This window comes from Vipera ursinii (assembly GCF_947247035.1).
Source record: "Vipera ursinii genome assembly, chromosome: 1".
In the NCBI taxonomy this organism is placed as follows: Eukaryota; Metazoa; Chordata; class Lepidosauria; order Squamata; family Viperidae; genus Vipera; species Vipera ursinii.
The window spans coordinates 24,482,947-24,495,292 of record NC_139512.1 but is presented as its reverse complement, the minus strand read 5'-3'; the positions used below and the strand labels follow the sequence as shown (position 1 = coordinate 24,495,292).

The 12,346-nt window shown below is 40.4% G+C and overlaps 1 protein-coding gene across 1 annotated transcript in view; it reads left to right on the top strand.

Moving 5' to 3' along the window:
- WDHD1 (WD repeat and HMG-box DNA binding protein 1) overlaps window positions 1-6,994 on the top strand; it is a gene marked incomplete at its 5' end in the record, with an annotated part of 32,931 nt that extends 25,937 nt beyond the window's left edge. Inside the window, 6 exons of the mRNA XM_083357946.1 lie at window positions 239-280; window positions 1,877-1,920; window positions 2,019-2,177; window positions 4,091-4,206; window positions 4,322-4,457; window positions 5,868-6,994. Coding sequence (XP_083214072.1) covers window positions 239-280; window positions 1,877-1,920; window positions 2,019-2,177; window positions 4,091-4,206; window positions 4,322-4,457; window positions 5,868-6,068 — 698 coding nt within the window. The 3' untranslated portion in view covers window positions 6,069-6,994. The remainder of the gene's footprint in view (window positions 1-238; window positions 281-1,876; window positions 1,921-2,018; window positions 2,178-4,090; window positions 4,207-4,321; window positions 4,458-5,867) is intronic.
- Between the last annotated feature and the right edge of the window lie 5,352 nt (window positions 6,995-12,346).

Sequence of the window (12,346 nt, the reverse complement as noted above, 5' to 3'; positions counted from 1 at the left end):
TGATCCAAGAAGCAGATCCTGCGCCTGCAGGGGGGAAAAATGCTAGGAAGAGTCGGGGGGGGGGAGATAAGAGTGGGTGTGAGAAGTTCAAAAGTGCTTAGTTCGTGTTTAACCCTATGGTACATCCTTTCTGTATCAATATTTATCACATATCATGGTCATACTCAATTAAACTGGGAAATGTTTTAAGTATTTCCATTGGAATATTAATGTTTCCTCCACTTAAATTCTTCTGAAGGCTCTCCCACGCTGCATGGAAATGCATCTACTTCGAAGTCTGGTGAGTCAAACCAAATTTATTTTAGGCAAAGAAAACCCCTTAATTGTTAAACATTTTGTCCAAATATTAGATTTCAGCTAGGCAACCGTACTCCCACACAATTTGTTAAATGCTTCTCGTGAACAACTTTTAAGCTGATGGAAATAAATTGGAAACCTTTATACATCATTCAATTTTTTTCCCTTCAGTAGTTCCTCCATTGATATCTTGATGCCTGATTAATAGAAAGCTCTTACTTCCAATGTTGCTGCTGTATAGTTTACCACTGGACTGTGATGCATCAGTTCAGTTTCACAAATCAAGGGCTGCACTCTTCAGGGACCTTTTATTCAGAACAGTGTCACGCAAAAGAATACTAGTTTGGTGGCTTTTAGCATAAATCTTCAGCCCCTCATTGGGACCAAACTTCTCCTTGCAACATTGCAATAGGGTTACCGGTATGTAAATTTCTGAGAGACCATGGTATTTAGTGATACAAAAAGTAAAGAAAATTGTACAAATATTGCAAATCAGCAGATGCATAAAAAGGAAAAAAATCAGAAACTTAACAGTTCTTTGTAAAAAAAAAGTTTTGGGTTCATTTTCCCCCTTTTTATTGTGTGTTGTGGGTATCATATTCGCGCTCTCTGTCTCTCTCTCACTCACACACACATAACAGGACAACAGAGACTTTGGTATTAAGTAATTTAGGTTAAGATCAAAACTTTTGTAGTAATCCTCAACTTACGACCACAATTGACCCAACATTCCCATTGCAAAGCAAGGCAGTTATTAAGTGAATTGCACCTTATTTTACCGCCTCTTTTGCCACAGTTGTTGAGTAAATCACTACAGTTGTGGTTGTTAAGTGAATCTGGCTTTTCCCACTGCTTGTTAGAAGCCAGCTGGGAAGTGGTTGCAAGTGGGGTGATCACATGACACTGGGACAGTGCAACTGTCAAGTACATGCCGGTTGCAAAGCACTCAAATTTTTATCCTGTGACCATGGGGATGGTGCAATAGTTGTAGATGTGAAAAACGATCATAAGTCATTTTCTTCAGTGCCATAACGTCGAATGAATGATTATAAATCGAGCACTACCTACTGCATAACAAATACCTTAATGCAAGGCACGGTGTGTTCATTTTTATTTTTTATTTTCCAATATTGTATTTAAATGAAAAAGCCAAATTTTAATGCTCATAACATCGATATCTTAAATTCTAGTTTATATTTATAGTATATCTACTTTTTCACTTTAGTTTCCAGTTTTCAAGTTATCTACATTCAAAAAGTAGCACTTTGATTAGATGGGAATCCTGGGAAGGACTTGAGCACCACAGTCTGCTGGAGAAGCAGCAGTTGTGAAGGCAGACAGAAGAATAGATGCTAGATTTTATCTGGAAATATCTTTTCTTAAGCTGAAATTGTCTGAATGCTAAATTAACATCCAGAGACAAGTTTCTGTTCATGTCTTAAAGATTAGATTAGATTTTTTTATAAATAAAAAAATGTTAAGTGTAATTTCTTAATACACATGCAGAGTGTTGTAAAGATTTGCACTGATATTCTTCTTTCCTTGCATTCCCCCTTCCCCTTTTTTTGGTTAATAAAAGCTGTCCTCGCATCTAGCAACTCAATACGAGTAAACCCTTTTAAGGTGAGAACTGATGATTTTAATTTACCTTACTTTTAAGTAAGATATTTTTGAGGTGCTGTAGGGGGGAAATTGAGTTCTTAAATATCTTGCTCCTGTAGGTATCCAGTAGCCAAAAAGATGCATTTATTCACTCACCCAATATTCTGGATAACCTGACTAGGCTGCCTAAGAAAAATCCTACGATGAATGGTCAAGGCGTTTCAAACAAGAAGAGTCCAATTATCAAACCGTTGATTCCCAAGCCCAAGTCAAAGCAGGTGATGTATTGGACCTTTATCATGTTTTGTGGAAACAGAGCTTGGCAAAGTTATTGTTCTTGGGTGTAGTAAGTCTTGGGAATGTAATGGAAGCAGAAGGACTATCCAAAGACTGATTGGCAGGAAAAAAGATTGGAAAGGGTGGGGCAGGATACTGGTATCAAATGGACTTTTCTTTTTTTCCTAACAAGTTTGAAAATAGCTGGTAGTAATATTAATTAAGTAGTAAAAGGAAGTTTCCACTTAATGGCCACTTAGGAAATGTTTACAAGTTGGTCCAGATGGGGGTTTATTTCCTTCTCTCCCTGTCTTGCAGTGGCTGAATAAGAAAGGTAGGCAATAAGGTGAAATAGACAATTTGTATATTTACACTTGGAAGTGGCCCAGACATGATGTTTAATAATTTTAACTTTGTTTAGAGCACATAAAAGAACATTAGCAGTGTACCGTATATTACATACTTGGATTACTCTAAGTATATACAAGTACTCTTAATAGCGCATACAAAAGTAAGGTTCTGCATTTAGGCAAGAAAAACCAAATGTACAGGTATTATATAGGTGGTACCTCGCTCAATAGTAGCAACTGTGAGAGGGATCTTGGAGTCCTAGTGGACAATCACTTAAATATGAGCCAGCAGTGTGCTGCAGAAGCCAAAAAAGCCAATGCAGTGCTAGGCTGCATTAACAGAGGGATAGAATCAAGATCACATGAAGTGTTAATATCACTTTATAATGCCTTGGTAAGGACACACTTGGAATACTGTATTCAGTTTTGGTCACCATGATGTAAAAAAGATATTAAGACTCTAGAAAGAGTACAGAGAAGAGCAACAAGGATGATTAGGGAACTGAAGGCTAAAACATATAGGGAACGGTTGCTGGAATTGGGTATGTGTAGTCTAATGCAGAGAAGGACAAGGGGGGACATGATAGCAGTGTTCCAAAATCTCAAGGGCTGCCACAAAGAAAAGGGAGTCAAGCTATTCTCCAAAGCACCTGAAGGCAGGACAAGAAGCAACGGATGGAAACTAGTCAAGGAGAGAAGCAACCTAGAACTAAGGAGAAATTTTCTGACAGCTAGAACAATTAATCAGTGAAACAACCTGCCTCCAGAAGCTGAGAATGCTCCAACGTACTGTATATTTACTAGAGCCAGTCTGCAGGAGGTTGCACTAGAAGACGCGCACACGCACACACACACACACACACACACATGCCTTTCAATTACTGCTTATATACTGTTTATATTTACTAGAGCCAGTCTGGCATAATGGTTAAAACACCAGGCTAGAAAGTGAGAGACTGAATTCTAGTCCCACCTTAGTTGTGAAAGCCAGCTGGGTGAGTTTGGGCCAGTCATTCTCTGTCAGCCCAATCCACCTCACAGGGTTGTTGTGGGGAACAATAGGAAGAGGGAGATGTGTTGAATATGTTTGCCACCTTGAGTTATATGTAAAAATAACAGGTGGGATTTAAGCGAACAAAACTACACTTCTCATCTGAAAGCTATTGAGAAATAAACTTTTATGTATTTTTTTCTAGTCAGAGGCTGCACTCTAAATAGTCAGCAATCAAGAAAGTGGGTGGACCCAGAGCAAAAATTACATTTGCTTTATTTTAAATTAAATTGGAATACAGTTAACATGCTTACTTTCCATTTAAATCATAGTTTGCTGCACTGCCTAAATCCTTACGTATTTCTTTATCTCATTATCTTCTTCCCTTGTAATTAATATTACTGCTTCCAGAACTATTGAGTAAATAATTACTGCAAAAATATTTTCCCTGAGAAGATAAGTGGATGCTTACCAAAATTAGAGGTTCTTGCTCTGAGAAACTTAAGAGTGTGAAATGCAATATATACAGAAACCGTTTACGATGAATTACTGAAATACATATTTTATTGCTCAGTCTGCAGCAACTGCCTTTTTCCAACCCCGAGTACTTACTACTGAAAAGAAAGCCAGAGAAGAGCGAGAGGACAAAAATGAACTTCAAAGTGTGACTGAGAACAAAGACAATAAAAGGTCAGTGTGCCAAAAAGTCTTACACTGCTATTGTGAGGCGACTCTGACTTCTGGGAATAAAAATGTTCACAGGTAGCGTAAAGGTTTTATTTCAAAATCTTTTCTTTTTTTTCAGGCCAAAGACTGGATTCCAGATATGGCTAGAAGAGAACAGAAGCAGTATTTTATCAGATAACCCTCATTTTGAAGAAACAGAAATAATAAAAGAAGGCATGGTGCGATACAGAACTCTCTCTGCTGAGGAAAGGATGGTAATGGGATCTTCTTCTGGAGGATTATGCCTTTGTTTACCATGTAGAAATGCACAAGCGGCCCTCAACTTACAACCATTCGTTTAACAACTGTTCAAAGTCACAACACCACTGGAAGAAGTGACTTATAACTGCACCTCACACTTAGCAACTGTTGCAGCATCCCCACAGATGCCTGTTCAGAATTTGGGTGCTTGGCAACTAGTGTGTATTTATGACAGCTGCAGCAGCCCTGGGCCTCAGGGTTGCTCTTTGCGCCTTTCCCAGCCAGCCTCCTACGAGCAAAGCCAGCGAGGAAAACAGATTCATTTAATGACTGCGTGCTTCCCTTGACCACTGCAATGATTTGCTTAACAGTTGTGGAAAAAAGGGTCATAAAATCAGGCATGGCTTACTAATTGCCTTGCTTAGCAATAGAAATTCTGGTTGTAAGCTGAGGACTGCATTAATTCCTTTTTTCACTTTTCCTGAAGACGTACTATTTTACAAATAAAAAGCAGGAAGTAGTCTTTTTTTTGGCAGAGATATGTGAGGAGTTCCTCCCCTGGATGCATGCTTGACTAATAACCCATTTTGTACCTTGCCTCTTCTCCGAGAAGTTTTTTCCTCTTGCCCATTGCAACACTGCAATGATCCTATGTAGTAATTCAGCAAAGAGAGTAATTGGCCAAAAAAAAATTCATTGAGATTTATGGCTGAATGAAGATTGAACATGATTATCTCTAATACTACTTCAGTACCAACCTTGGAACCACACTCAGCTGAAGTACCTGGAACATGATACTGTGAAAGTGTGCAGGGCCATTTCATGCCATTATTTTAGTGCCAGGTCATTCAGCCACTTGGGCCTTATTCTTTCTATACCTGATTTCTAGGAAATTAAGAATAACTTTGTCACCTTTCTAAAGATTCAAAATTGACAAATTCCAGTATGGTTCCATTGCTAATGTCTTCAAGATTATTATTTGTTGTTCAGTTACTAAGTCATGTCTGACTCTGTGATCCTATGGACCATAGCATGCCAATCTGTCCTATCTTCCACTAGCCATTTGATACTGTCCATGGGGCTTTCTTGGCAAGGATACTGGAATAGGTTGCCATTTCCTTCTCCAGTGGACCACATTTTGTCAGACATCTCCACTATGACTTGTCCATCTTGGGTGGGTGGCCCCGCACGGCTTACGGCTTAGCTTATAGCTTCTTTGAGCTGCACAAGCCTCTTCACCATGACAAGGCAGTGATCCATGAAGGGGCCTCAAAATTATAGTCACACTCACTCACACACACACACACACACACACACACACACACACACAATATTAATATTTATGGGAAAGTCACATTAATGATAATAATTTAGTAGCGATTGTAGAAGTCTTATTGTTTTGTTTTTGTTTCCATTAATGCAAGGCGTGGACTGAGAAAGCCAAAGGAAGAGAAACCAGTGATCCATCTGAAGGTAAAAAGCGAAAGCGCCCAGAGGATGTTAACAATAAAGAGCAAGAAAGCCAAGAACAAAATTCAGAGGATGTGGGCTCTGCTAAAAAATCCAAATCATTTAATCAGTCTACCTTCGCAAAACTGTCAGCATTTGCATATAAGCGGAGCTAAACAAATATTTTACTTGTCAACATTAGCCTGTAGTATTAAAACATTTCCAACAGATGGATAAAGACTGTTCCCTTAAGGAAATGTGCTTCTGTTTTGAACATTCAAGAAAAGGAAGTTTGTGGAAACATGGCAATGGAGATATGCCACTAATTTAGGAGTGGAGGTTCAGCATACTCTGGAGCAAGGTGACACGTTCTGAAACTCTGTGAAATATTCTGTTCCTGTGCAAGTACATCCTTGATGGCTGTATAGTTTAGCTACGTTGTGTTGGATAGTTAGTAACCTAATTTGCCTTTATATGTCTCAAGGTGTTACCATTGTAACCATAGGATGGGTTCCAACTGATGTACGTTTGTGACCTAAAGCCAGGTATTCATTCTCTAAATTGCTCCTTTGGGTAGCGCATGCAAATAGTGCTTTATAGGACACTAAAGCAGGATGGAGCAAGGAGAGGAGGAAATATGTGACTCAGGAGAGGAACTCTGCTACCTTGACACCAAGTTGTGATTTCCAGGTTGTTTTCTCCATTCCCTCCATACCCAGCACATAACAAGGATTGTTAATTTTTGTGCCTCATTGTCAGCTGAACTTTATATTGGAGCCAGCTCATTATACCCTTGCCATTCAAGTTAAACCCTCCAATGGTTTGTATCATTCAACTTCCATTCAAGAAAAATCCATAAAGAACGTGTTTTAGTTACGTGGGTTCAGACTCCTGCCAGACTGACATCTGCTATATAATTCATATTTCACTCCCAGGCAGCATTGTATTCTGGAAGCTAAATCAAAACCCAGTTTGGGGAAAGATCCTACTCCCTGGGCATTTAAGGGTATCCTTTAGTTCTGTGTAGTCAACAGAAAAAACCCAGGCTCAGACTGTTATGCCATTGTTCTCCAGATCTTACAATGCTTTATTTTTATGTTAACTGCTGTTTTAAATAAAACAAGATTGTTTTTTATTTTGAATGTTGAACACTTCATTTCCATTTCCAACATCTTACACAGGTAATCCTCACATAGTGACTAGAATTGAGACAGGCAACTCCATTGCTAAGTGTTGTGGTTACTGGGAAGAAAATCATTTTCTAATAAGTGCAAAGGTTGCTATGGACTTATAATATTACTTTCCGTGTGGTTGTTAGGTAGGTCAGCACAATCATTAAGAGAAACATCACATGATAAGTTATGATTTTACTTCTATATTCACTAGCTCTGCTTGTCACAAGCCAGTTGGGAAGAACGAAAATGGCAGTCGTGTGACACTGGGACACTGCCGGTTGTAAATGTGCCAGTTGTGAAGTGCCCAAATAGCAACCATGCGACAGGGACACTGACAGTCATAAATGTGAGGGATCGGTCGCAATTGTTTTCCTACTGTTCCAACTTCAATGGTCATTAAACAAGTTGGTAAACAAGGGCTACCTGTATTGCAACTGCTCCAGAGAATAAGAAGTTAGTTTATATAATTTATTTTTCCTACATTGCTAGAAGTATGTGTACCTTAGTCATTTCTGAGGTCAGGAATCAGTCATATAATTGTCTTTACTTCTAGCTACCTGAGAAGGCTGAGAATACATTGAGAATGCCAGGAGCCAATCAGTGTTCTCTCTACCTGACCCACAGGATAGTATAAAAATACAGTTCAGTGAGTGGGCTGAGGCAAGATTTCAGTTCACTGCTTATATACATAGCAACCCCTCATGCTAGGCAGGTTCAAAAAAACCAAATATGAGTAGGTATAAATATAGAAACTGGCTAGAAGGATTAACATGGGATTTAATGACAAGATTCTGAGCATCCCAGAGTTACTTATTTATTTATTTATTTATTTATTAGTTTTTATAAACCGCCCTTCTCCCGAGGGACTCGGGGCGGTGTACAGAGGAAGGAAGGTATACAGATGAACAATAAAAAGTAATAAAAACAATAGTGAAAACAAACTGGGACCCCAATTAACGCTATCATGCCAGGCCGGACTGCTGGAACAGGAAAGTTTTTAAGTCGCGACGGAAGGTACGGAGGTCGGGGGCCATCCGGATTTCGGTTGGTAAGCTGTTCCAGAGGGCCGGCGCACCCACTGAGAATGCCCTCCCCCTGGGGGCCACCAGCCGACATTCCTTGAGCGGTGGCACCCTGAGGAGGCCCTCTCTGTGGGAGCGCACAGGACGGTGGGGTGCTGACATCGGCAGAAGGTGCTCCCGTAGGTAGTCCGGACCCATGCCATGTAGGACTTTGTATGTCATTGTTAGCACCTTGAACTTCACTCGGAAGGCAACCGGAAGCCAGTGCAGCGCACGGAGGAGAGGTGTGATATGGGAGTATTGGGAGGCTCCCAAGAGTGTCCGTGCCGCTGCACTTTGCACCAGCTGAAGCTTCCGAGTGGATCTCAAGGGCAGCCCCATGTACTTAAGATTTGGGCCATATGAATTGTCAAATGAATAAGATTGTGAAATCTACAAGTTCAAGCAACGGAAGGCAGACTGAAGCAAGAGTGTTTTATCAATTGGGAAACAGTCTGTCACCAAGCCTGTAGAGCAGGGGTGTCAAACTCAATTTCATTGAGGGCCGCATCAACATTGCGGTTGCCCTCAAGGGGCCGGGTGGGTGTGGCCTACTGGGTGGGCGTGGCCTACAGGGTGGGTGTGGCTAGAGTGCGTATGGCCTACTGGGTGGGCGTGGCCAGCTCTACATCGTTCGCATGAAGGGTGCCTATGGGGGCCTGGGCAGGAGTGGGACAGATCTGAGGGTCTCTGGCAGAAGGAGGGTCTCTGGGCCGGGGCCAAGGCAGTGGGGGCCATTCCCTCACTGTTTCCAGGATGGCTTCGCGGGCCACATGAAACCACTTTGTGGGCCGGATCCGGCCCCCACGCCTTGAGTTTGACATGTCTGCTGTAGAGCATCCATTTTGCAATCTCAGCTATGCTAGAACTGATTGGGAACAACAAAAGATGGGCTGCACAGGGTGGAATACATAGGAATTCAGCAGTCCATGTGCTGGATGAGTGAAAATGTCAAGTGATTGTGCTGCAATGCTCTCAAATCAATGGTTCCATGTGAACCACAATTATGGCCCAGGGTTTTTGTTTTCTTGTTTTATTCTTGTTTTATTTATTGGTTAGATGGTTGTTCTAAAATGCCTAGAGTTGCTTAAGATTGGGCGGTCATATAAATCTTTTAAATAAATAAAGCTAAATGGGAAGCCTCAAATTTAACAAATATAAATACAGAGCAAATAGCCTGCAGTAAGAGTTCAGCAACATATCTTCCTGTATTAGAAAAGCATTTTTAGATTTTTCAAGCAGGACTGGAAAGATTCCCTTAAAGTATTAAGACACCAACAGCTAAGCCACAATGGAGTACATGTATTAATCAGTGCTTCAACTCAACAGAAGGCAGTTTTTGACTGATGCCCGAATCACAATCAATACACTTTTATCCTTTTAAGAAGCAGTTTGTGAATATTCCGTTTATTATTATTTTTTTGCATCATTAAAACAGATGCATATTTGGGCAAATGAACAATGAGTAGTAAACACGTAAAAAGATTTATTATTAGATTATCCTGCCTTTATTACTTTATAAGTAACTCAAGGCAGTGAATATACATAATACTCCTTCCTCTTCTTTTTTCCCCTAACAACAACTCTTGTTAGGTGGGTTTGGCTGAGAGAGAGCAACTGGCCCAAATTCACCCAGTCAGCTTTTATGCGTAAGGCAGGACTAGAACTCACAGTTTCCTGGTGATTGGCCCAATGTCACCCAGCCAGCTTTCATGCCTAAGTAGGAACTAGAATTGACAATCTGCTGGTTTCTAGGCCAACATCTTAACCACTACACCACGCTGGTATAGGACATTAGCATAGGTAAGTGAACTGTGGCAAGTTCTTAAAGAGATGGGAGTACCAGACCATCTTATTTGTCTCTTGAGAAACCTATATGCGGGTCAAGAAGCAACAGTGAGAACTGGACACAAAACCACTGATTGGTTCAAAATTGGGAAAGGAGTCCGGCAAGGCTGTATACTGTCGCCTTGCCTATTTAACTTATATGCAGAGCACATCATGAGAAAGGCAGGGCTAGATGAATCGAAAGTTGGAATTAAGATTGCCAGAAGAAATATCAACAGCCTAAGATATGCAGATGATACCACTCTAATGGCAGAAAGTGAAGAAGAACTAAAGAGCCTCTTGTTGCAGGTGAAGAAGGAGAGTGCAAAAGTTGGGTTGAACCTTAACATTAAGAAAACCAAGATCATGGCATCTGGCCCTCTCAATTCCTGGCAAATAAATGGGGAAGAAATGGAGGTAGTGACAGATTTTATTTTCCTGGGCTCCAAGATCACTGCAGACAGGGACTGCAGCCAAGAAATTAAAATACGCTTGCTCCTGGGGAGGAAAGCCATGGCAAATCTAGACAGCACACTAAAAAGCAGAGATATCACCCTGTCAACAAAAGTGCGTATAGTCAAGGCTATGGTCTTTCCAGTTGCAATGTATGGCAGTGAAAGTTGGACCATAAGAAAGGCTGAGCGCCAAAGAATTGAGGCCTTTGAGCTATGGTGCTGGAGAAGACTCCTGTGAGTCCCTTGGACTGCAAGGCGATCAAACCGGTCAGTCCTAGAGGAGATCAACCCTGACTGCTCTTTAGAAGGCTAGATCCTGAAGCTAAAACTCAAATACTTTGGCCACCTAATGAGAAGGAAGGACTCACTGGAGAAGAGCCTAATGCTGGGAAAGGTTGAGGGCAAGAGAAGAAGGGGACGACAGATAATGAGGTGGCTGGATGGAGTCACTGAAGCAGTAGGTGTGAGCTTAAATGGACTCCAAAAGATGGTAGAGGACAGGAAGGCCTGGAGGAACGTTGTCCATGGAGTTGCGATGGGTCGGACATGACTTTGCAGCTAACAACAACGTGGGTAAGTAAGAATATGGATTCTGCCTGAGCCTTAATTGGTAGTGCTGCCAATCTAGATAGGCTTTAAAGGTACAATGGAAATCAACACCCCTTTTTCTTCCTGGGTTACCACCTCAGTCTAGTATTTATGAATAGTGAAAGGCTCCAATCTTGTGGAACATCATTTTCACCTAATAGATAACATTTAACAGCAATTTTTGCTGGACTGAAGAAATCCAGGCATTTGTTATAAACTGTATTGAAGTATAAATCACTTCATCAATATCAAAACAATATAAACAAATAAGGAAATGCATGAACACAGCTACTTTGATCCATAAATTGACAAGCAGGCCTTTGTTTTTCTTTCTTTTCTTTTCTCTTTATTCAGAGGAATTTTGAGAAGATGGTTGTTTTTAAAAAGCAGGAGTCCTTTGACAGTTTAGCGAAACTGACTACGCTCTATGTGAGACATATTCAGTTTAAATTTCACCTGTACTGTAAATGGTTTGCTTAAGGCCTGCTGCAAATTCTCAATATAAAATATCTCACCTTATGTGGTAATATAAAGGTTACTGGAATGATTGCGGATGAATACTTCTTGTTAAAGTGATATACAAGTATAAACATTTTTTGTAGCCAACTGAAATATCCAGTTGGGAGTGGAATTCTGGTCTTAATTAAAATTATATCAATCAATATTCATGATGCTATTTTTTTGCATCTGTTAGTATACAAGCATTATTTTTCCAGATGAATCCAAGGAGCAGGATGTTCCATAGGACAGGGGCTACCACAGAAAAGGCACCTTTCCTAGGTCCTATAAGATGGCAGCATTTATGGGAAAGGACGTAATATCTGTCAGGGATACTTTAATTTGGATTTGGTTATTGGTGTTCTATTTTTAAAACTGCCTGTATTTAACAAATAGATAATAGTCACTCAACAGTCCTCTGAATAGCATTTGATCATCAAGAATTTTCTTTCCTTGAAGCAATGAGATAGACTGGACCTGGAAACAAAAGTATTTAACATTAGATAATGACCTTTGCTTTGGGTAAACATTATAGAAGAAATCTGGCCATAGAGAAAGGTATTATTGACCAATGCTGGCTGAGAATGCTAGAAGCGGTTTTAGCACTTACGGTTCCTGAAATGAGGAGGGCAGGACACCAGAGAGAGGGAAACTTCAGAATAAAGCAAAGCTCAATGTTTGGAGAAGTTCAATATTTGGGGACTGCAGCATTCTTTTTATTGATTAAACAAGGTTCAGTAATATTTGACCTTAAAGGAGCCACTACTCAAAACCCAAGGTGAAAAATATGTTACATCACAACATGCCGAGTTTCCCAGAGGTGACTAAAGAAATGTCAATGCAGTCAAAC